The 26,330-nt window shown below is 41.9% G+C and overlaps 1 protein-coding gene and 1 long non-coding RNA gene across 2 annotated transcripts; both read left to right on the top strand.

The window, feature by feature from the left end:
* Nucleotides 1-203: 203 nt before the first annotated feature.
* Nucleotides 204-1,310, top strand: LOC311253994 (cyclin-dependent kinase 2-like; the record flags this gene model as incomplete). The annotated part of the gene is made up of 1 exon (XM_084384421.1): nucleotides 204-1,310. One exon carries the CDS (start codon nucleotides 204-206, stop codon nucleotides 1,308-1,310), a length of 1,107 nt encoding a protein of 368 aa, XP_084240547.1.
* A 15,650-nt stretch (nucleotides 1,311-16,960) lies between these two features.
* LOC311253995 lies at nucleotides 16,961-22,535 on the top strand. The gene is made up of 3 exons (XR_014622134.1): nucleotides 16,961-17,058; nucleotides 19,370-19,850; nucleotides 21,340-22,535. It is a non-coding gene; the product is annotated as an uncharacterized lncRNA (long non-coding RNA).
* Nucleotides 22,536-26,330: the final 3,795 nt, after the last annotated feature.

Below are 26,330 nucleotides of genomic sequence, written 5' to 3'. Positions count from 1 at the left end.
CAATACAGGGATTAGTCCAGCCATCGAGGTTTTGGTCCAACTGCTATAGTCGGGTCCAATACAGGGAAAAGGTCTGGTCATCGAACCAAACCATTGCTGTATATAATACCATCATATTGACAGGGTATCTAATCCTTCAAACACTTTGGGGTTTGTTTGTTTTTTGTTTTTTTTTTGCGTCAGCAACAGTCTCACTTTCAGAAATGGAGAATTACCAGAAAGGCTCCATTATTGGCCGAGGCGCATACGGAACTGTGTACAAAGTCACGTGTCTGAAGACTGGAAAGGCGTTTGCTCTGAAATGTCACAACTCCCCTGTGGTAGAGGATGAAGACATTGTAGAGAACGATTCAACAATTGGTGTAGAGGATGCGACCGTGAGAGAACTCTCCTGTCTCAGTGCACCGAGGGGTCACAACCCCCCTGTGGTAGAGGATGAAGACATTGTAGAGAACGATTCAACAATTGGCGTAGAGGATGCGACCGTGAGAGAACTCTCCTGTCTCAGTGCACTGAGGGGTCACCCCAATGTGATTCAGATACACGATCTTTTCATTGACGGTGAGAATATCGCCATGCTCATGCCCTACGTTCCCTACACCTTGACAGTGATTCACAATGGACATGGTCTGAAAGTCTACTACGACCTTGGTAAAGCAGTACAGGTGATTCCGTTGAGTTTTGTGGCTCACTTTTCCGTTCAGGTGGCCAATGCCCTGTCTTACATGCACGGGCGTAATATAATACACAGGGACTTGACACCTCGTAATGTGCTGCTGACAGAAGATCTGACCGTTAAGGTGGCAGACATGGGCCTCTCGAGACAATCCTCCAAACGGATGAGTCCAAATGTGGTAACGGAGCCCTACAGAGCCCCAGAACTGTTTGGTGACGCCCCAGACACCAGTCGGAAAGATTACACTTGTGCCATAGACATGTGGAGTCTGGGGGTGATGATAGCAGATGCGATGGAAGGAAAGGTTGTCTTCGCGGAGCGTGATAATGACAGTGGAACTGTGTCCATGTACGACATCATTGTAAAGACTTTGTGTCCAAGAAACCATGTTAGTGCACCAGTCACTTCCTGGGACATTGACGATGTAATGCCCAACGTGATGGAGTGTACTCTAGTGAGAAGAATCGTCCTTCAATTACTGACTTTCCGTGAGAATGAGAGACTCCTGGCCCATGAGCTGCTGCAAGACCAAGAATGGGTGCAGGCTGCTCATATGACCGAGGAAGACAAAAATATGGTCATACACCAGATTCAGCAACAACAACGACGACGACAAGCGAGCAAGCGATTCTAGTCAAACAACACCAGGACTGCATAGAAATGGTTCATTGTACTCACATTTATTTTGTACATTATTCATTGTACAATGATGCATGTATGTTTACAATACCAACAAAAATAAACATTGTATATCCTCACAATAACTGTGGTATATCTGCTTGCAGGACAGGCTGTCTGCTATTCAAACACGATTGTATGAATCAGCATCGTCATTGCAATGACTATCATGACACTGTAGGGTTTGAAAGTATTCCCAGTAGACCTCCACGATTTTTCAAGTTCGTCCATCATCCTCACGATGTCTTGTATATCTAGAGAGAGAGAGAGAGAGAGAGAGAGAGAGAGAGAGAGAGATGTGATTGTAATAAAAAGCTACATAGTATCATGATGAAACTGACCAAAAAACGCACAACGTACCTTCACTCACGTTGACCAGGCCTGCGCCCGTTTCGACACTATCCAGCTCCTTGAGATCCGGTACTCTAATGGGTTGTCTGGTTGTCGTTGTAGTTGTCGTTGTAGTTGTCGTTGTAGTTGCTGCGGCAGTAGGAAGTGTGGATGTAGCAACTTGAACATCTGAGCAGCTTGCGTTGACCTCTCCGTGTCTCTGATACATGTAATACTGCCAGGACGATGCATCAGCTCCAATTCCAATTCCAGATCCACGAAATGTTGTCCCGTTGTCAACCAGGAAACAGCAGGAACCCAGACTTTGTTCTTTGCTCATAGTGTCATTCCACACTTCGTTTAAACTCCACATTTGCTTATTGTGGTATTGTGCTAGCCTAGAGATTCGAATGACACCCTGGAGCGGGGCAATGACTGCAGCCTTCGTCCCTGTGTCAACCTTGGCAGTGTAGTAAAACATACCACACGTATCACTGTTTACTCTCAAATAGAAAGTCTCCTTTCCAATCCTGTACATGCCTTCGTCTGTACACGTGAGAAAGCGAATGTTGACTTGGTAGCCCAGAGAGTTCATCGTCAGCTCGTATATCTGGTAAATAGCGAACATGGGTTCTCGGTCTTTCTGGAAAAACTGATTAGGACTCTGCAAGTACCCCGGCAGCGTGACAGTGCTACCCACTGTACCAACTATGGTGACCGGTTCAAGTCTTTTCTCCGTGAGACCTTTCGTAACTACGGTGACCGGTTCAATTCTTTCTTTCGTGAGACCTTTCATCCTTGTCAGGGTACAACAATCAACTGTCGCAGCAATGCACAGTAGAGTCATTGTGATAGGAATGTACATCCTCATAGCGCTTGGGTTTACACACTGTGAACCAATTCTGAGTCTCCTCGCAGTGAGTGTTACTTCAGGAGCAGTAGCGCCCTTGTATGTGTGCTGAACCCAGTTTCGTCACCACCCAGCCATGCAAAAATGGCCGATTTGTACAACTGCATAAGCTTGGTCCAACTGCATAAGCTTGGTCCAACTGCATAGGTTTGGTCCAACTGCACAGGTTTGGTCCAACTGATAGGTCTGTTGGTTAACCGTTTTACATGGTCATGAACATGTGTTCGGAGGATAGTTCTAGATGAGTCACTCACTTTTCACGGGATTTTAAGATTTTAACATGTGTATGTAAGTCGAACCAAACAGGGTTTCACATGTCACTCAACCACTGCTGTGTCAATCACAAGATGTTAGTATTCTAAGCAACACATTACACTAATCCCTAAATGCTTTACATTATACACAGTATTCAAATATATATGTTAACAATGTCTTTAGTTTGGTCAGCACAAACTCACTTTTGAGTGAATGATATTCGTGGACTACGTCAAAAATGCCACACGACCCTATAGTGTACTCGCAGTAGGGATTTCTCGGAAAGTCCTCATTAGTCCCTCTTAGATTGAGACGGTAGACATAATGAGCCATCTCGATGTACGTGATATGATCATCCTTGTACAGGAGATACCTGTCTAATCCATTACCTCCCTTCTGAAGAGTTCCCAGGAGATAAACCTGTTTCGAGTCTTTTAATGTCACTGGTATGTAACCATCCAGAGAAGTGTGAGCGACCCGTAGATGTTCAGGGAGCGATGATGTGATCCACTTGTCCGTAAAAGTAGGATTGCAAAAAGATTCTCCGTTCACCATGTACACATTACGGAAACAGTTGAGAAAATGGACTATCACCTCAGGCCTAGCCCCCGTGATCTCGATCAATTGTCTGGGTATGATACTGGAAGACACAAAGAGTACGCTGCGTTGGTTGCACGGGGATGACAGTAGAAGAGGCTTCAGTTTGTCAGTTATGTGCTGTGTGTAGCCATTGACGAGTTGCTCTTGTTCCAAAGGAGTTGTGTACTGTCCTCCGGGTGAGAGGTCTGTCTCTATGTCTGTGTCTGTGTCCGTGTCTGTGTCTTCGTCTAGGTCTAATACTGCACTGTAGCTAAAGTGTTCATTCACCACAGTTGCATTTATAAAAAGGTTATACGCACAAATCTCCTGTTTGCCCCCTCTAATGACAACATAATCCACATACACGTTGTTGTGATAAACCCCTCTTGAATTTGCCATTAGGGTGCTTGAGTCATATTGAGTTGCAGCCTCAGTTGTATCCATGTCCTATCGCTTTTATGATGCCTGAATCTGAATAAATTGGAACCCCCATTGGATGTATCAATGTGTATGTGACAAATCAATGCTACAGTGAACCATCAAGTCGCAAAACTTCTAGAGGGTTACATCTCTGTCAGGGTGGCTTTAGCGTACCTCAACTACAAACAAGAGTCACTACACACACACACACACACACACACACACACACACACACAGAGAGAGTCAGGTTAACACATTCTTTTATTCATCTTCATACACAGTCACAGGTTTTCTTGTAGCATCGCTGCAAAGGTGTGGTAAACTACATAATAAACAACAGTCTTCATGGGATTCCAGATCGTAGACATGTCCTGAGGGTCCCCTTCTGTCAAGACACACTTGAGAGCCTCAGAACAGTTGTCGTTCACTTCAATGTTGGTGTGATACGTTAAACTGTGATCCAAGGTCAAAGTCATTGCCAAATCAAAGTCTCCGTTGTCCATTTCTCTTGGGCCCAAGAACTCCGATATGAACGGGTTCGGAGGCTCTTTCACAATAGCTTTCGCCTTCTCCAGATAATGTACAGATGGTGCCTGTACTTTGTGAATAAGACATTGGAAGCTGTGTTCTCTCCCTGGGCATTTGTGTATCTCAAACAGGGTTTGATCAACTCTCGGAAAGCCTTCGCAGGTCACTGTAATCTTGTATCTGCGGATGTCTGTAAGTCTCACGGTGCACGCAAGTTGAAACCCAGGACATGTCCAGCCCATTCCAGTCAGGTTGGCTAGAAGCTCACGTGTGTCCTTTTCAAGTCTTGTAGCTTCAGCAGCACACAGTCCTGTGAAGTCATCCTGCTGTTTTTTAACCAAGATGTTAGACATGGTGGACGTGTCGGGTTAGGTCGTCTCATAGGAGTGTCAACATGTGCGATTTGGAACTATTTTTATTATTGTTAATATGTCGTGATATATAAAAGGTTTCAATGTAAGCAACCAGACGACAATCAGGCTGTCATAGGCCTTCTCAAAATCTTCATCTATCTGTTCCAACAAGTCACCAGGATTGGTATCTAGAATCAGATACACTCTTCCAAGAGTCGGAGGGGTCAGCGTCGACACCGGTATCCTGGGCGCAAAGCGCTTTAATTGTCTCTGCACACAGCCGACGATGGCTCTTATGCTCACATGTGACACAATAACTGACCTCGCTATCCACCTGCGTACAATCTTGCATGGTAGATGTAAGGCAAATGATGGATATAGACAGTCAAGGGTGTCTATATAGCCAGGGAGGCAAAGATGGAGGGATGTTTGTGAAGGTTGACAATATGAGCTATGGTTGGAAGAATTGCTCCATGGTCACGTTCTTGACAAATACGAGTCCTGTTGGTGACACAACAGAAATATAAATCACATCATCACAAAAAAAAACGAGTCCAACAACACGTTCATATATACAATCTCCAACAAAGTTCCACTTTGTGTTTATTTTCACAATGTTATCATATACACTTACAAACACAAAGGTGTACATTTGACAAGTGTGAATAAAAGCGTGCAGACATGAAGAGATATCAAAAACATGGTTTGTCAATATTACATAATCTCTGTGTGTACATTTCATAGGGAGGGGTGTTAGAACAACACCCACGGTTAGATACATTTCCAGTGTTTCACATATCAATATAGAAAACCGTTATCCCTTTTGTTGAGGACACATTTACTGTATATATTGGTTGTACAAAACCTACAACTACTCCTACAGCCACTTGACCATGACCACAGGTCATATCTAAATGAAACTATAAACCGCTGTGTTGGTACATATCTGTGCAGATCCATAACTGTCCTCGTCGTAGTCCCTAAACTCACCAACGATGTCAATACAATGCTGGTCTACACTGTCACCGTCAAACTCTTCACCATGAGGGCAAGTGAATATAGTCTTGGCAAGCTTGCGATTGAATGTGTAGTCTGTATCATGGATGACCAGACGTTTTACGTATTTAGGGGTGACACTTACCATCCCACTCTTCGAAGCTAGCACAGTTATCACGTCAACCACACTAGAACCGTCGGAGGGTTTACAATCTAAGACTATAGCCAGGGACCGGTCTGTTGGTGTCGCGTACTGAACTTTAAACCACCGAGACAGATAAACCACCATCTCTCTAAACTCCAAGCCTGTGGTAATGTTTTTCAAATCTTTATGGACAAGTGGAAATACCTCAGTCTGCCCTGCTGATGACACAGCCGAACACCACATAGCCAAGATGATCTGTCTTTTCAACACAAAACAGCTCCAGTGAAATCGGTATGAACCAAGGGATACGTTGAACAATTTAGGCAAGTAGTCATCAGGACCAATCATCTTTTCCGTGTTGGGCAGCGGACAGGTTCCCACCAGAATGTGATCCCAGAAACCCGGAACGTGAGGGATGCAGACATATCTGTAGGCCGTCTCTTCTGGCATTCGTGCGTTTGCCCAATACGTGAAGGACATCTCATCTCTCGCGGTGATGAGGTGGCTGAACACTGCATGGAGAAGCAACAACAGTTTCAATTGCCAAGTTGATAGATGAATAATGTATAGCTTGGAAAATAGAATAAAAATTACACGTACCGCTTTGCAGACTCTCAAGAGAAGGCCCAACGTTGGTGTCCAAGATACTCCGAGCGAATCTGCTGACATTGTCATCTGTCCTGAAACGGTCGGTTGGATCACGTTCGAGCTCCCACACTCCTATGTTCGCCATATCAGGATAATTAGCAAACCTGCTGACTGTGGTGTTGATGGTGCCGCGTTGAGACACTACACTGTGTACCTTGCATCCTCTGTGCGCGTGGTAACATATTGTGCAGATTACACAACCACATACACATTGGATGGGTTTGTTGAACTGAATCAAGAATTCTTGACAGATAACCGCTCTGTTGAAGGTTGTCTTACAGGTGGCACACAAGAGCGACTGCTTTATCAGAGCCAGCAGAGTATCGCTGAACGTGATGTTTTCACCATGGCTCTCCAAGCTGTGCCGTGGAGTGAGAGTGTGGGGGGCTTCTGGGTGTGTTACAGCTACTACAGCTTCGGTTGGGAATTGGAATATTGAATGCTGTAGTACAGGTGTAACTGGCTGGAAGATGTCGCAACTTACACCCTGACACTGCTGAGGCTGTGGTGGTGGTGGTGGTGGTGGTGGTGGTAGTTGTGGTTGCAGGAATACCAGTTGCTGAGATTGTAGAGGGTCACGGTGATGTATTGGTAGCTGCTGCTGCTGGGGTGTCAGAGGTAATTGGTGCTGTGTTTCAGCAGGCACTTGCTGGTGGGACGTTAGATGTCGAGGTGTTGAAGGTACTTGTGGGTGATGGTCTTCTACTCGAAAAGTTCGGGTCGAGGAGTCTTGTGACACGTCTTGTGACGCGTACTCACAGGTCTGCTCTGCAGGAAACAGGTTAACGTAGCCAGACGCAGACACGTCTCCATAATCGTATATCGATTTAGGCTGGCATATAGGGACTGTCGTGGGAATAGTGAACACGCTTGCAGCATGCGTGTCTGAACTGGACTGGAAATTCCATAGTCTCTCATTGCACTCACTTACATCGATGAAACTCTCCTGGTGAGTGTCTCTGTTACTGTAAGATAAAAAAGGAAGGAACATTGTCAGTAAAGCACCACAAGGTATAGCTTCTACCAGTATAATTAGAAACACAATGATGATGATGATGATGATGATGATGATATACACATACCACTCTGGCAAAGATGCAAGACTTGTGGATGCAATCACAGGTTCAGCATATCCAGGTGTATCGGTACACATTTCACACACCGGTGCAGCTTGGGACTCTGGCTCAGGTGTACGTTGGGACATGGTATTACACTCCTCAGTTTCAGCAGGGGCACCCTCCTTCTCGTCACACTGGGACTCAAGTAGTTTAACACAGGCAGCGCTGGTCTCAGCATAGTCAGCCTCCACCTCACTATACTGGGACACGAGCTCAGTTGATGCAACAATGGTCACAGACGCAATGTCTGTTGTTGAGACATCCCTTGACTCTTGTTTAGCACAGGCAGCGCTGGTCTCGGCAGAGGCCTCATCTGTGTTACACCGGGTGAACTTCCTTTCAGCTGGCACTGTACACACTTCATGGTCGGCGGAGGTTCTGTTGTCTCCAGCTGCACTCTTTGAGCTACTGCGTCTGATTATGAATGAATGAATGAATGAATGAATGAATGAATTAATGTTATTTCGAACATGTATATAAAGAAATAAATGTATGTAGCTATTTGTACATACAAAAGAAAGAAAGAAAATAAGAAATTAAAAAAGTAAAATAAAATACAGAGCAGGTCGCTCTTTGATGAAACTGCAGCAGTGCATACAGGAGAAAGACTGAAACTAAAGTATCGATCTCATTCCACTCAAGGAGTGGGAGAAGTACAACACTTTTTAAAAAATAAATAAAAATTCCCATCCCTTTTTAACTACTCTTCAGTTTGTAGCTACACGAATAATCTAACTACATAATACACCTATATATATATATACCATATATACCCTTCATGAATATCCATATAAATATATAATCACAATAATATATACTACATACCCATCTTTGTAAATCCTTATCTTTGGGGCAGAGGCCTCATCTGTCTTGTACCTGGACTTCTTCTCAGCTGGGACTTTAGACACGTCGTAGTCAGCGGAGCCTCTGTTGTCTCCAGCTGCAGTCTTTGAGCCACTGCGTCTGATTATGAATGAATGAATGAATGAATGAATTTTATTTCGAACATGTATATAAAGAAATAAATGTATGTAGCTATTTGTACATACAAAAGAAAGAAAGAAAATAAGAAATTAAAAAAGTAAAAATAAAAAACAGAGCTAAGACATTACAAAACACTGCACATAGTGGTGGGCGATACTGCATGATTTGGTATCGATCCGATACCAAGTAAATACAGGGCCAGTATCGCCGATACCCATACCGACACCGATACTTTTTAAATTATTAAGTTGGATGCATCATCAAATTGCTAAATCTGAATGAATTTTCATGACTTTTTAGTGTTTTTGGATTATTAATTAGTTAAAACCCAGGACAGACTGTGGGTAAAGTTTATAGGTCAATAGAAAATACATTATCATAACAAAAGTTTTTGTTCAGAAACAATAGAACAGTAACAAAAACAATTTTTCCCCATAAAGTGTCATGTCTGGATTTGTTTCTTAAATAAACAAAGTGCACAAAATGATCTACTACCCTTTTAGAGAACGGTAGTAGATAATTATCTTTTCTTTTTTGTTTTCGTCCGCATGATTTTTTATATGCTTGTATGAATTTGTGAGGGTCACTATCTTAAAGCCTATTTGCAGATCATGCCCTCCTCCTGCTCTGTGTGTGTGTGTGTGTGTGTGTGTGTGTGTGTGTGTGTGTGTGTGTGTGTGTGTGTGTGTGTGTGTGCTGCTGGCTGCTTGCGTGTTTGCCTGAGTCACGTGACGGTACATCATCAAATCACAAGAGGGGGGAGGTGGAGCAAAGTGTGCCTGCTGTGAGGACTGACTCAGACAGAGGTCGCTCTTTGATGAAACTGCAGCAGTGCATACAGGAGAAAGACTGAAACTAAAGTATCGATCTCATTCCACTCAAGGAGTGGGAGAAGTACAACACTTTTTAAAAAATAAATAAAAATTCCCATCCCTTTTTAACTACTCTTCAGTTTGTAGCTACACGAATAATCTAACTACATAATACACCTATATATATATATATACCATATATACCCTTCATGAATATCCATATAAATATATAATCACAATAATATATACTACATACCCATCTTTGTAAATCCTTATCTTTGGGGCAGAGGCCTCATCTGTCTTGTACCTGGACTTCTTCTCAGCTGGGACTTTAGACACGTCGTAGTCAGCGGAGCCTCTGTTGTCTCCAGCTGCAGTCTTTGAGCCACTGCGTCTGATTATGAATGAATGAATGAATGAATGAATTTTATTTCGAACATGTATATAAAGAAATAAATGTATGTAGCTATTTGTACATACAAAAGAAAGAAAGAAAATAAGAAATTAAAAAAGTAAAAATAAAAAACAGAGCTAAGACATTACAAAACACTGCACATAGTGGTGGGCGATACTGCATGATTTGGTATCGATCCGATACCAAGTAAATACAGGGCCAGTATCGCCGATACCCATACCGACACCGATACTTTTTAAATTATTAAGTTGGATGCATCATCAAATTGCTAAATCTGAATGAATTTTCATGACTTTTTAGTGTTTTTGGATTATTAATTAGTTAAAACCCAGGACAGACTGTGGGTAAAGTTTATAGGTCAATAGAAAATACATTATCATAACAAAAGTTTTTGTTCAGAAACAATAGAACAGTAACAAAAACAATTTTTCCCCATAAAGTGTCATGTCTGGATTTGTTTCTTAAATAAACAAAGTGCACAAAATGATCTACTACCCTTTTAGAGAACGGTAGTAGATAATTATCTTTTCTTTTTTGTTTTCGTCCGCATGATTTTTTATATGCTTGTATGAATTTGTGAGGGTCACTATCTTAAAGCCTATTTGCAGATCATGCCCTCCTCCTGCTCTGTGTGTGTGTGTGTGTGTGTGTGTGTGTGTGTGTGTGTGTGTGTGCTGCTGGCTGCTTGCGTGTTTGCCTGAGTCACGTGACGGTACATCATCAAATCACAAGAGGGGGGAGGTGGAGCAAAGTGTGCCTGCTGTGAGGACTGACTCAGACAGAGGTCGCTCTTTGATGAAACTGCAGCAGTGCATACAGGAGAAAGACTGAAACTAAAGTATCGATCTCATTCCACTCAAGGAGTGGGAGAAGTACAACACTTTTTAAAAAATAAATAAAAATTCCCATCCCTTTTTAACTACTCTTCAGTTTGTAGCTACACGAATAATCTAACTACATAATACACCTATATATATATATATACCATATATACCCTTCATGAATATCCATATAAATATATAATCACAATAATATATACTACATACCCATCTTTGTAAATCCTTATCTTTGGGGCAGAGGCCTCATCTGTCTTGTACCTGGACTTCTTCTCAGCTGGGACTTTAGACACGTCGTAGTCAGCGGAGCCTCTGTTGTCTCCAGCTGCAGTCTTTGAGCCACTGCGTCTGATTATGAATGAATGAATGAATGAATGAATTTTATTTCGAACATGTATATAAAGAAATAAATGTATGTAGCTATTTGTACATACAAAAGAAAGAAAGAAAATAAGAAATTAAAAAAGTAAAAATAAAAAACAGAGCTAAGACATTACAAAACACTGCACATAGTGGTGGGCGATACTGCATGATTTGGTATCGATCCGATACCAAGTAAATACAGGGCCAGTATCGCCGATACCCATACCGACACCGATACTTTTTAAATTATTAAGTTGGATGCATCATCAAATTGCTAAATCTGAATGAATTTTCATGACTTTTTAGTGTTTTTGGATTATTAATTAGTTAAAACCCAGGACAGACTGTGGGTAAAGTTTATAGGTCAATAGAAAATACATTATCATAACAAAAGTTTTTGTTCAGAAACAATAGAACAGTAACAAAAACAATTTTTCCCCATAAAGTGTCATGTCTGGATTTGTTTCTTAAATAAACAAAGTGCACAAAATGATCTACTACCCTTTTAGAGAACGGTAGTAGATAATTATCTTTTCTTTTTTGTTTTCGTCCGCATGATTTTTTATATGCTTGTATGAATTTGTGGGGTCACTATTTAAAGCCTATTTGCAGATCATGCCCTCCTCCTGCTCCGTGTGTGTGTGTGTGTGTGTGTGTGTGTGCTGCTGGCTGCTTGCGTGTTTGCCTGAGTCACGTGACGGTACATCATCAAATCACAAGAGGGGGGAGGTGGAGCAAAGTGTGCCTGCTGGGAGGGCTTACTCAGACAGACACAGACAGCCAGGTCGCCTCTTTGATGAAACTGCAGCAGTGCATACAGGAGAAAGACTGAAACTAAAGTATCGATCTCATTCCACTCAAGGAGTGGGAGAAGTACAACACTTTTTAAAAAATAAATAAAAATTCCCACCCCTTTTTAACTACTCTTCAGTTTGTAGCTACACGAATAGCCTAACTACATAATACACCTATATAAATATATACCATATATACCCTTCATGAATATCCATATAAATATATAATCACAATAATATATACTACATACCCATCTTTGTAAATCCTTATCTTTGGGGCAGAGGCCTCATCTGTCTTGTACCTGGACTTCTTCTCAGCTGGGACTTTAGACACGTCGTAGTCAGCGGAGCCTCTGTTGTCTCCAGCTGCAGTCTTTGAGCCACTGTGTCTGATTGTCTTTGGGGAAGAGACAGGCCTTGACTCTTGTTCAACACTGGCAGCGCCGGCAGAGGCTCTGTTGTCTCGGGTTGCACTCTTTGAGCTAATGCTTCCGATTGCCTTTGGGGCAGAGGTCACATTGACAATATACACTTCTTCATCATTGTCAGAGTTGCTACTGGAGTCGCTGCTGGAGTCACTGCTGCTGTCGCTGCTGCTGTTGCTGTTGCTGTCGCTGTCACTGTCACTGCTGCTGCTGTTGGTGTTACTGTCGTTCTTCCAGGCTCTCTTTTTTTTATTACAGGTTGAGGGAGGGGTAGCCTTGGACGACTGCACTCTGGACGTACTGTGCTTGTGTAAAGCACCTGTGTCTTGTCTACCAAGCTTTGCTGTTGGAACGCTACCTGTGTCACTGTGAATTTGATCACCGGAGACTTTGGCTCTCACCACACCAATAACTGAGCTGTCTGATTCTGTCCTTCTCTTATGGTTTACACAAGTCTTAGTAATCTCTTGACTATAATTACCAACAGTCCATCTAAGACTTGTAGATTGGGATCTGTTGCCACTGTCATGCTGCCTGGCTCTCTCATCGGTCTTATGGTACTTACTTTTACTAGAGGACACTGTCAATTCTTGAGGTTCTTCAGATATCCGACGTTTTCCACTTCCAGTAGCATGGCACACTGGTGTTTTGTAACCAATGTTCTTCCAGAGTGGACCTTGTTCAGACCCGTGTCTGTCAACCCGAGATTGACATCGATAGGTTCCTCTTCCTCTTCCTCTTCCTCTTCCTCTGCCATAAGGACCCTCGGGGTGTCTCGGGTGGCCAATGTTATGAGCAACCACATACTGTTCTTGGTACGCTCTATTGTCAAACCTTTTATTACTTTCCCCACACCACCGTCTTTGTTCCATTTTGCGCACAGGAGATGGTGTAGATTCTCTCAGTTCTGTATCAGGTTGATGCAATTGCTTGTATTTAGGATGATGTCCACGTACGATCCCAGTTTTGTTTTGTCCTTTGACCTTGCCTTTGTCTTCTTCATAGCAGCTCATATTCTCAGTCCAGAGTCTAAGTTACACTGACTTTACTGTCTGTGTAACTTCACTTATATTAAGCAGAGACTCCTCCTAAGAATTTCAAGTCTCAACAGACACACACACACACACACACACACACACACACACACACACACACACACACACACACACATAACAGTATACCCTTGCATATGCAGGCAGTACCTGCTGGATGACATCATTTTAATTGGATCAAATAGTACCGGATTGATAAGTCCGAGTCAATTGGACCGAAAAGCACTGGTTGGATGATTTGAGCCTCGTTATGGTTCATGACACACACACACACACACACACACACACACACACACACGGATGTTTTGAGCCCCTTATGGTTCATGACACACACACACACACACACACACACACACACACACACACACACACACACTTTGCTTTGCTGTCTAATTAGCAGGGGAATACATCACTGCATGTCACACATGAAGAAATGCTTCAAATTTAAGACTTTAACATTCATTTGTTTCTGTTCAGTGATACTATCATTATCCCCATCATCACTTATAGAATAGTGCCATCATAAGGTGATTTAGGCCATTTTCCTTACAAAAAACAAGCTAGGCCTATTTCACTGTCAAAAGGTGGACACATATTAAAGTTAAAAGTGGATAAAAACAGTAGGACTCACTCCATCTATATTTGTTGTAGACAGGATATAATGTAGACATGATTAGCAGGGGAATACATCACTGTCTGTTGTACATTCAAAGGAAAGCCTTTGGCTTGACTTGCAGAAGGCATGGGATAGTGTTAGTGTTGAAGTTCTCAGGAAATATTATGACACCATGCCAAAGAGATGTGCTGCTGTAATTGCTGCAAAAGGTGGAGAAATATTAAAGTTAAAAGTGGATAAAAACAGTAGGACTCCATCTGCATGTTTCATGAACATTATGAAATGAAATCATGTTTTGGAGGGGAAAAAAAGGTCAATATTTTCTGATCTGTCAGGTGTTCTAATAATTTTGGCCACCACTGTATATAAGACATACAAATGTATAATGTTAAATAATAATAAGACACACACACACACACACACACACACACACACACACACACACACACTTTGCATTGCTGTCTAATTAGCAGGGGAATACATCACTGCATGTCACACATGAAGAAATGCTTCAAATTTAACCCTCATGTTGTGTTCATTTCATGTTAAACAATTTTGTGTTCCCGGTCAAAAATGACCGTTCCATTAAAACTCATCATAAAAACTCTAATAATACATATATTATCACTACTTGTTGTGTTAGATTTTTTTTTTATCAACTTAAGTTCTTGTGAACATTGCAAGTTTTGAACTTCTTTTTGTTATTTATGCCCTCTATGCCTCATTGATCTGAGCGGGTACATCTTGAATTTGAGTTCTAAAAAACACAATTTCTGGATTATTTTGACTATAAGAAATAATCAGATGAAACATAGTATACTGTTTATCACAGACTACTTTGGGTCAAAGATACCATGGACATTTGTTTTGAAACCATTTAATATTTTTATACAGTTACATAAAATAACACCTGTGTGGTGATCAAAAATATAATCAAGAGCTGCATTTACTGTATATCAATCTGCCATGGTGCTGCCACACAGTGCACTGAACAATGAGCAGGGCCTCAAAAAAGCCTTATATACCAAAGCTACGAGAAAAGTTCAATGTTATTGAAAGTTTGTTGCAACTGTCTGCGAGAACTACCAACAGGTGAGAGAAAGACAGAGAGAGAAAGACAGAGAGAGTGTGTGCACGTGTCCATCTGACAAATGAGAATGTGCCTGAGCTTTTCCCGTGGGATCATTTCCTGTTTGGCAATATGGAGGGGAGTGTGGCCTTGATCTGAGTGCATCGTGTTCTCACACACAGAAATATAATTGCATGATAGCTGCATGAGACATAACACCTGCAGCAGTACATTTTCTTTGTTAGCAAGATTATATTTTCCACAAACTATAGACAGTGTGAACAATTTCAAAATAATGGACAAGAGAAAGACGTTTGAGTTGCAACATTATTTTCAAAAAGATACAAACCTCTTGTAATTAAAATGAAAAAAAGACAATTGCGATTACTTACATGATACTATGAGTTTTATAGCAAAAATGTATAATGTTCCAATATATTGGAAAAGACGGGAGACACACACACACACACACACACACACACACACACACACATTTCCATAACAGTACAGCCTCGCAAATGCAGGCAGTACCTGCTGGATGACATCATTTTAATTGGATCAAATAGTACCGGATTGATAAGTCCGAGTCAATTGGACCGAAAAGCACTGGTTGGATGATTTGAGCCTCGTTATGGTTCATGACACACACACACCCACGCACACACACACACACACACACACACACACACACACACACACACACACACACTTTGCATTGCTGTCTAATTAGCAGGGGAATACATCACTGCATGTCACACATGAAGAAATGCTTCAAATTTAACCCTCATGTTGTGTTCATTTCATGTTAAACAATTTTGTGTTCCCGGTCAAAAATGACCGTTCCATTAAAACTCATCATAAAAACTCTAATAATACATATATTATCACTACTTGTTGTGTTAGATTTTTTTATCAACTTAAGTTCTTGTGAACATTACAAGTTTTGAACTTCTTTTTGTTATTTATGCCCTCTATGCCTCATTGATCTGAGCGGGTACATCTTGAATTTGAGTTCTAAAAAACACAATTTCTGGATTATTTTGACTATAAGAAATAATCAGATGAAACATAGTATACTGTTTATCACAGACTACTTTGGGTCAAAGATACCATGGACATTTGTTTTGAAACCATTTAATATTTTTATACAGTTACATAAAATAACACCTGTGTGGTGATCAAAAATATAATCAAGAGCTGCATTTACTGTATATCAATCTGCCATGGTGCTGCCACACAGTGCACTGAACAATGAGCAGGGCCTCAAAAAAGCCTTATATACCAAAGCTATGAGAAAAGTTCAATGTTATTGAAAGTTTGTTGCAACTGTCTGCGAGAACTACCAACAGGTGAGAGAAAGACAGAGAGAGAAAGACAGAGAGAGTGTGTGCACGTGTCCATCTGACAAATGAGAATGTGCCTGAGCTCAGTTTTTTTTCCCGTGGGATCATTTCCTGTTTGGCAATATGGAGGGGAGTGTGGCCTTGATCTGAGCGCATCGTGTTCTCACACACAGAAATATAATTGCATGATAGCTGCATGAGACATAACACCTGCAGCAGTAAATTTACTTTGTTAGCAAGATTATATTTTCCACAAACTATAGACAGTGTGAACAATTTCAAAATAATGGACAAGAGAAAGACGTTTGAGTTGCAACATTATTTTCAAAAAGATACAAACCTCTTGTAATTAAAATGAAAAAAAGACAATTGCGATTACTTACATGATACTATGAGTTTTAAAGCAAAAATGTATAATGTTCCAATATATTGGAAAAGACGGGAGACACACACACACACACACACACACACACACACACACACACACACACACACAGAGAGAGAGAGAGAGAGATCACACACACACACACACACACACACACACACACACACACACAGAGTTTGCATTGCAACAGGAAATGCCGTCCCCCATGTAGAGAGAATGGAAAAGACAGAGTTTCCAGGAACCAGGACTTTAGTATTGAGTTATTCTGGTAACGTGTGAGGAGGAAAGAGAAAACTGACAGACTCCGTGTTGAAGGACAGACGGGACGGTAAGATTGACTCAAATATCCTTTTATTTTACTTGTTGAGTAGTTTTGGGACCACAACGAGCAAGTATAATACATCGGGAATGGTACATTATTTTGGTTTGGTTTGATTTAGATTGCATTAAGGTGTTTGTGGGCCCAGAGTGTGTGTTTAAGTAACGTTGAAGTTGATAAATTGAGATTTTCTGAAGTAATCCATTTGAGGATGTGTTAAAAACAGTGTTAAAAGTTTTTTGTCTGTGTATATAATACAATGTAAAATTTTTCTTTAAAAAAAAGGAATAATTTATTTATAGTATTTCCTGGAAAAAAAGGGGACAGTAATATTTTAATTTCATTTTTTTGTTATATTGGAAAAGGTGGGAGGGAGAGACAAATACAAACGTATTTGCAAATGTGTATTAATGTCTCTGTACGTATTTAGATATGTGTGTTCGTGTTGACATTTGTATGTATGTGTTCAGATCTGTGTGTCCGTGTTTACGTTATTTTGGTTTGGGTATATATTTAGGTGTAGGATTTAGATTGTATTAAGGTGTGTGTTTAGTGAGGGTTTTTTTTTTTGCCCTTAAACGTGTCAAGTGAATAAGGAATTAAGGTGTTTGTGGGCCCAGAAAGTGTATTTAAGTAACTGTGAAGTTGATAAAGTGAAATTTAGATTAACTTTATCATTGTTAAGTGAGACATTGGAGCATGCATGCAATCATCTTCTGATGATTGTATACCCTGACCTCATGCTCACAACCTCACGCTGCCTGGCTGCTGTTGAGAGGCAGATCACAATGGATTCTCGATTGTTTGCTGTCAGTTAGGTTCATGTTTTAGCAGAATGTGAACAAAATATGAACTTTTAGTTACAGTAAGTTTAGGGTAACGATCATCTGTTAGTGTCACCCCAATACATCGGGAATGGTACATTATTTTGGTTTGGTTTGATTTAGATTGCATTAAGGTGTTTGTGGGCCCAGAGTGTGTGTTTAAGTAACGTTGAAGTTGATAAATTGAGATTTTCTGAAGTAATCCATTTGAGGATGTGTTAAAAACAGTGTTAAAAGTTTTTTGTCTGTGTATATAATACAATGTAAAATTTTTCTTTAAAAAAAAGGAATAATTTATTTATAGTATTTCCTGGAAAAAAAGGGGACAGTAATATTTTAATTTCATTTTTTTGTTATATTGGAAAAGGTGGGAGAGAGAGACAAATACAAAAGTATTTGCAAATGTGTATTAATGTCTCTGTACGTATTTAGATATGTGTGTTCGTGTTGACATTTGTATGTATGTGTTCAGATCTGTGTGTCCGTGTTTACGTTATTTTGGTTTGGGTATATATTTAGGTGTAGGATTTAGATTGTATTAAGGTGTGTGTTTAGTGAGGGGTTTTTTTTTTGCCCTTAAACGTGTCAAGTGAATAAGGAATTAAGGTGTTTGTGGGCCCAGAAAGTGTATTTAAGTAACTGTGAAGTTGATAAAGTGAAATTTAGATTAACTTTATCATTGTTAAGTGAGACATTGGAGCATGCATGCAATCATCTTCTGATGATTGTATGCCCTGAGCTCAGGCTCACAACCTCACGCTGCCTGGCTGTTGTTGAGAGGCAGATCACAATGGATTCTCGATTGTTTGCTGTCAGTTAGGTTCATGTTTTAGCAGAATGTGAACAAAATATGAACTTTTAGTTACAGTAAGTTTAGGGTAACGATCATCTGTTAGTGTCACCCCAATAGTGACACGCTCAATGTGTAGATTGTACTGCTACAGCAGCCAGGCAGCGTCAGTTCAGGGCAAAGGAAAATGACAGACAAATCTTTTCTACACTTGCGGATCGCGACACTGAACACACACACACACACAGATCTGAATACCCACACAAAGATCTGAATACACACACACAGTTTGAGATGCACATTTGCAAATAGTTTTGCAACAATTAGAACTCCATACCTCCCACACAAAGGAGGAAGCTACATAAAACCCGAGAGAGATATAGAGAGTCAGATGTCACTGCATGTCACACATTAAGAAATGTTTCAATGTAAAGACTAAGACTCATTTATTTCTGTTTATTGATACTGTCATTTTTCTCATTATTACTTATTGTTCTATTACTGTTTATTATTTTAAACATGCACACGAACACACAGATAATTATTGTCTTATTTTATTTTTCTTAAATTTTACTCTATTTATTTATATTAACTTATGAAGTGTATTTTTGTCCTGTTTAATTGACTCTGCGGCGGGTGCTTGTGTACTTGTGTTGTGTTATTTGTGCTGCTTTCTTTTCACTATTTTATAACTTGTGTGTTTCAGGTATGACAGAGAAGAGAGAGGAAAACAAATGTGGTGCAGTTGTAGGACGACTGGTTCCCAACCCAGTCAGCTCCTCACCACGCAGCGGTAGCCACCACGGACGCCTGAGTTAACAACGTCAACTAGCCAACGGCGTTAGCCGAGCAGCTGGCCCACGAGAGAGAACCCAGTCCCCCGACTACAACGGCGGAGAGGAGCAGAGGATCCGGTGGACAGGTGCTGACGGCGTTAGCCTAGCAGCTGGCCCACGAGAGACAGCCCAGTCCCCCGACTACAACGGCGGAGAGGAGCAGAGGATCCGGTGGACAGGTGCTGACGGCGTTAGCCTAGCAGCTGGCCCACGAGAGACAGCCCAGTCTCCCTGCTCGTGTGAGAGCTAAGCTTGTGAGAAACCACAATGGAGGAAGAGGGGGGTGTCAGACTTTGCGGGCGCGGCAACATACCACCACTGCCCCCAGTCATACTAACTGTCATGTTGCTGGTAAGTTGGTAAATTGAAATTTTCTGAAGTAATCCATTTGAGGATTATAGTGTTGAAGTTTTGTCACACCAAATGTCTGTGCATATAGTACTGTGTAAAGTGTGTACACACACACCCACACAGAAACATGTCCTCACAATTGATGTCTTATTTTATTTTCTTCAATTTTTACTCTATTTATATATGTATATATTAACTCATGAAGTGTATTTGTGTTCTGTTTAATTGACTCTTTGCGCTTTAGCAACACAGTCTCTGTGACATTCATGCAAATAAAGTAAATTTGAATTGAGAGTGAGAGAGACAGAGAGACAGAGAGAGCTGACACATAGATTTAATGACAATGACAATGACATTGTTGATCATGTTAACAATATGCTGAGCCTTAGACAGATTTGTATTATGTTCGCATTTGAAGTTGTTATGGAATGCAATGTGAATAAAATAAAAAAGTACGGTGTGATTTCTTCATTATACACCAGTAGACACCACATGGATATACAAGAGTCTAAGGAGGAAGTCAAAGGAGGAAGCTACATAAAACCCGAGAGAGAGAGAGAGAGAGAGAGAGAGAGAGAGAGAGAGAGAGAGAGAGAGTCAGATCACTGCATGTCACACATTAAGAAATATTTCAATGTAAAGACTGAAAGACTCATTTATTTCTGTTCCCTTTTGCTACACTTCTGCCGCGGCAGATCTGCAAATGCGTGCCATGATCCGCAAGTGTAGAAAAAAGTCATCTGTGACTTTCCTTTGCCCTGAGCTCAGGCTCACAACCTCACGCTGCCTGGCTGCTGTTGAGACACAGACCACAATGGATTCTCGATTGTTTGCTGTCAGGTAAAGCAACACTAGGTAACTTCCCAGAGAGGGTAGGTACATACCTGACGTAAAGAAGTCTAGTGCGACCTGGCATTGGCATTGGTTTACAAAAAATCCAAGTAGCTGCTGGCTAAATCCACCGATGAATAAACGTGTCTTAAAGCAGGTCGCACTAGACTTCTTTATGTCAGGTATGTACTGTACCTACCCGCTCTGGGAAGTTACACAGTGCGGTTTCTGCCGCCGTGACCCCAGCCAAGCTGCAGAGGCGTCACCATTCATCATATTAACCATTATTCTACCACATAACTGAGTTTAGAAATATTATTTTAAGGTCGAAAAACTACCTAGTGTTGCTTTAAGTTCATGTTTTAGCAGAATGTGAAAACAATATGAACTTTTACTTACAGTAACTTATTAGTAATACTTATTCTCATTATTACTTATTATTCTATTACTGTTTATTATTTTAAACATGCACACGAACACACAGACAATTATTGTCTTTTTTATTTTTCTTAAATTTTACTCTATTTTTATATGTTTATATTAACTTATGAAGTGTATTTTTGTCCTGTTTAATTGACTCTGTGGTGGGTGCTTGTGTACTTGTGTTGTGTTATTTGTGCTGCTTTCTTTTCACTATTTTATAACTTGTGTGTTTCAGGTATGACAGAGAAGAGAGAGGAAAACAAATGTGGTGCAGTTCTAGGACGACTGGTTCCCAACCCAATCAGCTCCTTACCACGCAGTGGTAGCCACCACGGACGCCTGAGTTAACAACGTCAACTAGCCAACGGCGTTAGCCGAGCAGCTGGCCCACGAGAGACAGCCCAGTCTCCCTACGACACGGCGGAGAGGAGCAGAGGATCCGGTGGGTAGGCGCTGATGGCATTAGCCTAGCAGCTGGCCCACGAGAGACAGCCCAGTCTCCCTACGACGACGGTGGAGAGGAGCAGAGGATCCGGTGGGTAGGCGCTGATGGCATTAGCCTAGCAGCTGGCCCACGAGAGACAGCCCAGTCTCCCTACGACACGGCGGAGAGGAGCAGAGGATCCGGTGGGTAGGCGCTGATGGCATTAGCCTAGCAGCTGGCCCACGAGAGACAGCCCAGTCTCCCTACGACGACGGTGGAGAGGAGCAGAGGATCCAGTGGACAGGCGCCGATGGCGTTAGCCAAGCAGCTGACCCTCCAACTGACTGCCGCAGTGGCCGCATGACGGACTGTGGACTCAGGGAGTGTGTCACCTTGCCTACTCCAAAGATACCCTGCTAGCCCTGTGGGACAAAAACAGCGCACCCTCTGACCATCTCCCTGCTCGTGTGAGAGCTAAGCTGGTGAGAAACCACAGTGGAGGAAGAGGGGGTGTCAGACTTTGCGGACGCGGCAACATACCACCACTGCCCCCAGTCATACTAACTGTCAGGTTGCTGGTAAGTGGGTAAATTGAGATTTTCTGAAGTAATCCATTTGAGGGTTTTTGTCTGTGCATATGGTACTGTGTAAAGTGTGTACACACACACCCACACAGAAACATGTCCTCACAATTGATGTCTTATTTTATTTTCTTCAATTTTTACTCTATGTATATATGTATATATTAACTCATGAAGTGTATTTGTGTTCTGTTTAATTGACTCTTTGCGCTTTAGCAACACAGTCTCTGTGACATTCATGCAAATAAAGTAAATTTGAATTGAGAGTGAGAGAGACAGAGAGACAGAGAGAGCTGACACATAGATTTAATGACAATGACAATGACATTGTTGATCATGTTAACAATATGCTGAGCCTTAGACAGATTTGTATTATGTTCGCATTTGAAGTTGTTATGGAATGCAATGTGAATAAAATAAAAAAGTACGGTGTGATTTCTTCATTGTACACCAGTAGACACCACATGGATATACAAGAGTCTAAGGTATCCAGGGGCCATCAAGTATCTCAATGATTTCTTCAAGTACACAGGAATATTCAGGTGGGCTGTCAAAGTCTTCATGTAACCATAGTAAGGGCTGTAGTAGGCTGTTTGTGTCGCTCCAATCAACATTGGTTTCGGGGAAGTTCGTCAGCATCTCGTCAAACAGAAAGATGTCAGTGTTCATACACAGTAATTCGCTTTCGCGATACTCTGTCTTTGTATCATTGGACTGCATTGTCACGTCAGTCTGGACACCACTGTTATCATCTGCCATCCCTCAGTGGAATTGGAGTTTGGGTCTCTGGTGATCAGAGAAAGTGTTTGTTTATTCAGTCACAAATCACACACACACACAGGATATAATGTAGACGGTTCTGCTGTATAATTAGCAGGGGAATACATCACTGCATGTCACAAATGAATAGTCACTGAGCCTGTATCTGGTCAGGATCTGTCTCGCCTTTCTATGTCTGACAGTACAGATATATTCTGCTAATTCTCTCTCAAAAATAATTGTGAGTGTGTGTGAGTCTTAAAGACACAAAAAATAAGATCAACAAAAAGTAAACATACCATGTGGTCAATGTTTGACAGTTGAGGTGGAGGCAGAGATGCACTTTCTTACTTTTCTCTAACACTTACAGACAGATTCACCTCCTGTTACGTGAAACAGCATAGATTTGCCAATGCAAACAGTACAGCATCAAGTCATCAAAAAATATCATAGGCAGATGGCATATGGAAACCTATATTGTTACGCGTAACCGGAGGTGAATCTGTCTGCAATCTAACTTTGTCCAAGTAGTATCATTCGTTCCAATTGACACGAAATTGTCCAACCTATGCTGTAAGTGAGTCTGGCTGTAATCAAACTTTCCCCAGGTCAACAAAAACTATCATAGGCAGAAGGCATAGAGAAACCTGTGCAGTTACGCGCAGTGTCCCACCTATGCTGTAGTGTTACGCGTAACTGCTGTTTGATTACAGCCAGACTCACTTACAGCATAGGTTGGATGATTTCTTGTCAATTGGAACGAATGACACCACTTGGATAACATTGTTTCAGATGGACCGAATGATTTCCGTTGGATAATGTGAACCTTGCTGCTACGCGTAACCGGAGGTGAATCTGTCTGCAATCTAACTTTGTCCAAGTAGTATCATTCGTTCCAATTGACACGAAATTGTCCAACCTATGCTGTAAGTGAGTCTGGCTGTAATCAAACTTTCCCCAGGTCAACAAAAACTATCATAGGCAGAAGGCATAGGGAAACCTGTGCAGTTACGCGCAGTGTCCCACCTATGCTGTAGTGTTACGCGTAACTGCTGTTTGATTACAGCCAGACTCACTTACAGCATAGGTTGGATGATTTCTTGTCAATTGGAACGAATGACACCACTTGGATAACATTGTTTCAGATGGACCGAATGATTTCCGTTGGATAATGTGAACCTTGCTGCTACGCGTAACCGGAGGTGAATCTGTCTGCAATCTAACTTTGTCCAAGTAGTATCATTCGTTCCAATTGACACGAAATTGTCCAACCTATGCTGTAAGTGAGTCTGGCTGTAATCAAACTTTCCCCAGGTCAACAAAAACTATCATAGGCAGAAGGCATAGAGAAACCTGTGCAGTTACGCGCAGTGTCCCACCTATGCTGTAGTGTTACGCGTAACTGCTGTTTGATTACAGCCAGACTCACTTACAGCATAGGTTGGATGATTTCTTGTCAATTGGAACGAATGACACCACTTGGATAACATTGTTTCAGATGGACCGAATGATTTCCGTTGGATAATGTGAACCTTGCTGCTACGCGTAACCGGAGGTGAATCTGTCTGCAATCTAACTTTGTCCAAGTAGTATCATTCGTTCCAATTGACACGAAATTGTCCAACCTATGCTGTAAGTGAGTCTGGCTGTAATCAAACTTTCCCCAGGTCAACAAAAACTATCATAGGCAGAAGGCATAGAGAAACCTGTGCAGTTACGCGCAGTGTCCCACCTATGCTGTAGTGTTACGCGTAACTGCTGTTTGATTACAGCCAGACTCACTTACAGCATAGGTTGGATGATTTCTTGTCAATTGGAACGAATGACACCACTTGGATAACATTGTTTCAGATGGACCGAATGATTTCCGTTGGATAATGTGAACCTTGCTGCTACGAATCATCACAGTGCAATCAGGGTGGATGTTGTGTAAATGACTATGAATGACCATGTCAGCAGTGGGTGGACTTCCAACTACTGTAAAGTCAAAACAGCTTCCTTTAAGCCAACCCACGTTAGGTGCATAAGTAGGGCATGTAAAAGGGACTACGTGAGACACATCAACATCACAGTCCTTCTGTCTCTGAAGGGAGAGGTACTCACTTGTGCTCTTCTCATCACACTGAAGGTCACAGCACACTCACTGCGCACAGCCTGGATGACTTACAACTGGGGTTCTATTGGATATTGAGTGACTTTCCACGAACAGCGCTACACGATGAAGGACAATACTCGCTTCATTGTGACGGATCGCCCGCCGTGGTATTCCAAGTCTGCTCACAAGAACGTTTTCGAGTGTGAAAGTGCACTGGGACTGTTCGAGAAGGTGGTCGACCTGATGATATGCAAGGAGGGTGAACTGTCTGACAGGGAGAAGATGTACAATCCGAAGAATGTCTACAAGATCATCAGGGACAAGGTGATTCGGGACGCCGATGCTATTCCACAAAAGCCGTCACACTCTCTGTTGCTTGCGCTAATGGACCTTGTGGACATCGCAGGTGGAAACGACTTTGAGTCTACGGCTGGTGTAGACAGGGCTGGTGTCAAACACGTGCTGCTGGCTTTAGATAACTACACCACCTTTTTTGTACCGAATAAAGACTTGATAAGCGCCAGCGGCAAGAAAGTAATCCCTGTGGTCACCCAGTACTCTGCACAACAAAACGTCGTGTTCCGTGACGGCAAAAGGTCTATGGTCGGCACCTACCTTGTCGGGATTAAAACAATGGACAAAGGGGGCAGTGGAAAGTCGCACTTTGTGCAAGAGGTGCTGTTTGTCCCTGGAGTCGAAAGCCTCGAGGTGTTGAAACGGGTTACGCATAACAAGTTTGAATTTTGGGACATGGCCCTTGAGGTCCCCACACACAAGACAGCCCTGACTCCGTCTTTCCAACAAATCAAACCCTTCCAGTTGTTAGTGTGCACAGATGATAAAACCTTGTCATCTACCCAGCACACTGACGCGCTGACCTCTCGCATGGAAGATGTACACCCCATGTGCTGTGTGCTTAGTACTGTACCAGCTGAAACGAAGAAGAAACGTGATATGAGTGTGGATTGTTTCACAGAACAAGAGGTGAGATGTAACCTGAAGTGCTTCACGTACAAGAACGGTGGCGCTCGTACTGTGTACTTTAGACGGACCGGAAAGCTCGTAGATGGCAATCGGGTCAACTTGGTGCCTGTTGTTGCCCTGAGAAAGAGTCAGGCTGAGGCCCGTGAGCTGTACGTGTCTACCACATTAAGGTTTTTCAGGGCTGTCAAGCGATGCTGCGTCGTCAAGGGTACTGGAGAGTTAGTGAGCTGTTGGAATGCTACACTGCAGGAGTTTGACAGAGATACCTTCATCGCCGGACCCGAAATGTATCAGGAGATATACAACCCTGCATTGACAGCCTTCATCAAGCGTGTGAATCCAAACAGTTGGTGTAATTATTTACCCCAGCATGTGGAGAGCGC

The sequence above is a fragment of the Pagrus pagrus genome (assembly GCF_965226575.1).
Source record: "Pagrus pagrus genome assembly, contig: HAP1_SCAFFOLD_119, whole genome shotgun sequence".
NCBI lineage: Eukaryota > Metazoa > Chordata > Actinopteri > Spariformes > Sparidae > Pagrus > Pagrus pagrus.
The sequence above is the reverse complement of the archived record's forward strand: the minus strand, read 5'-3'. Positions and strand labels throughout refer to the sequence as shown.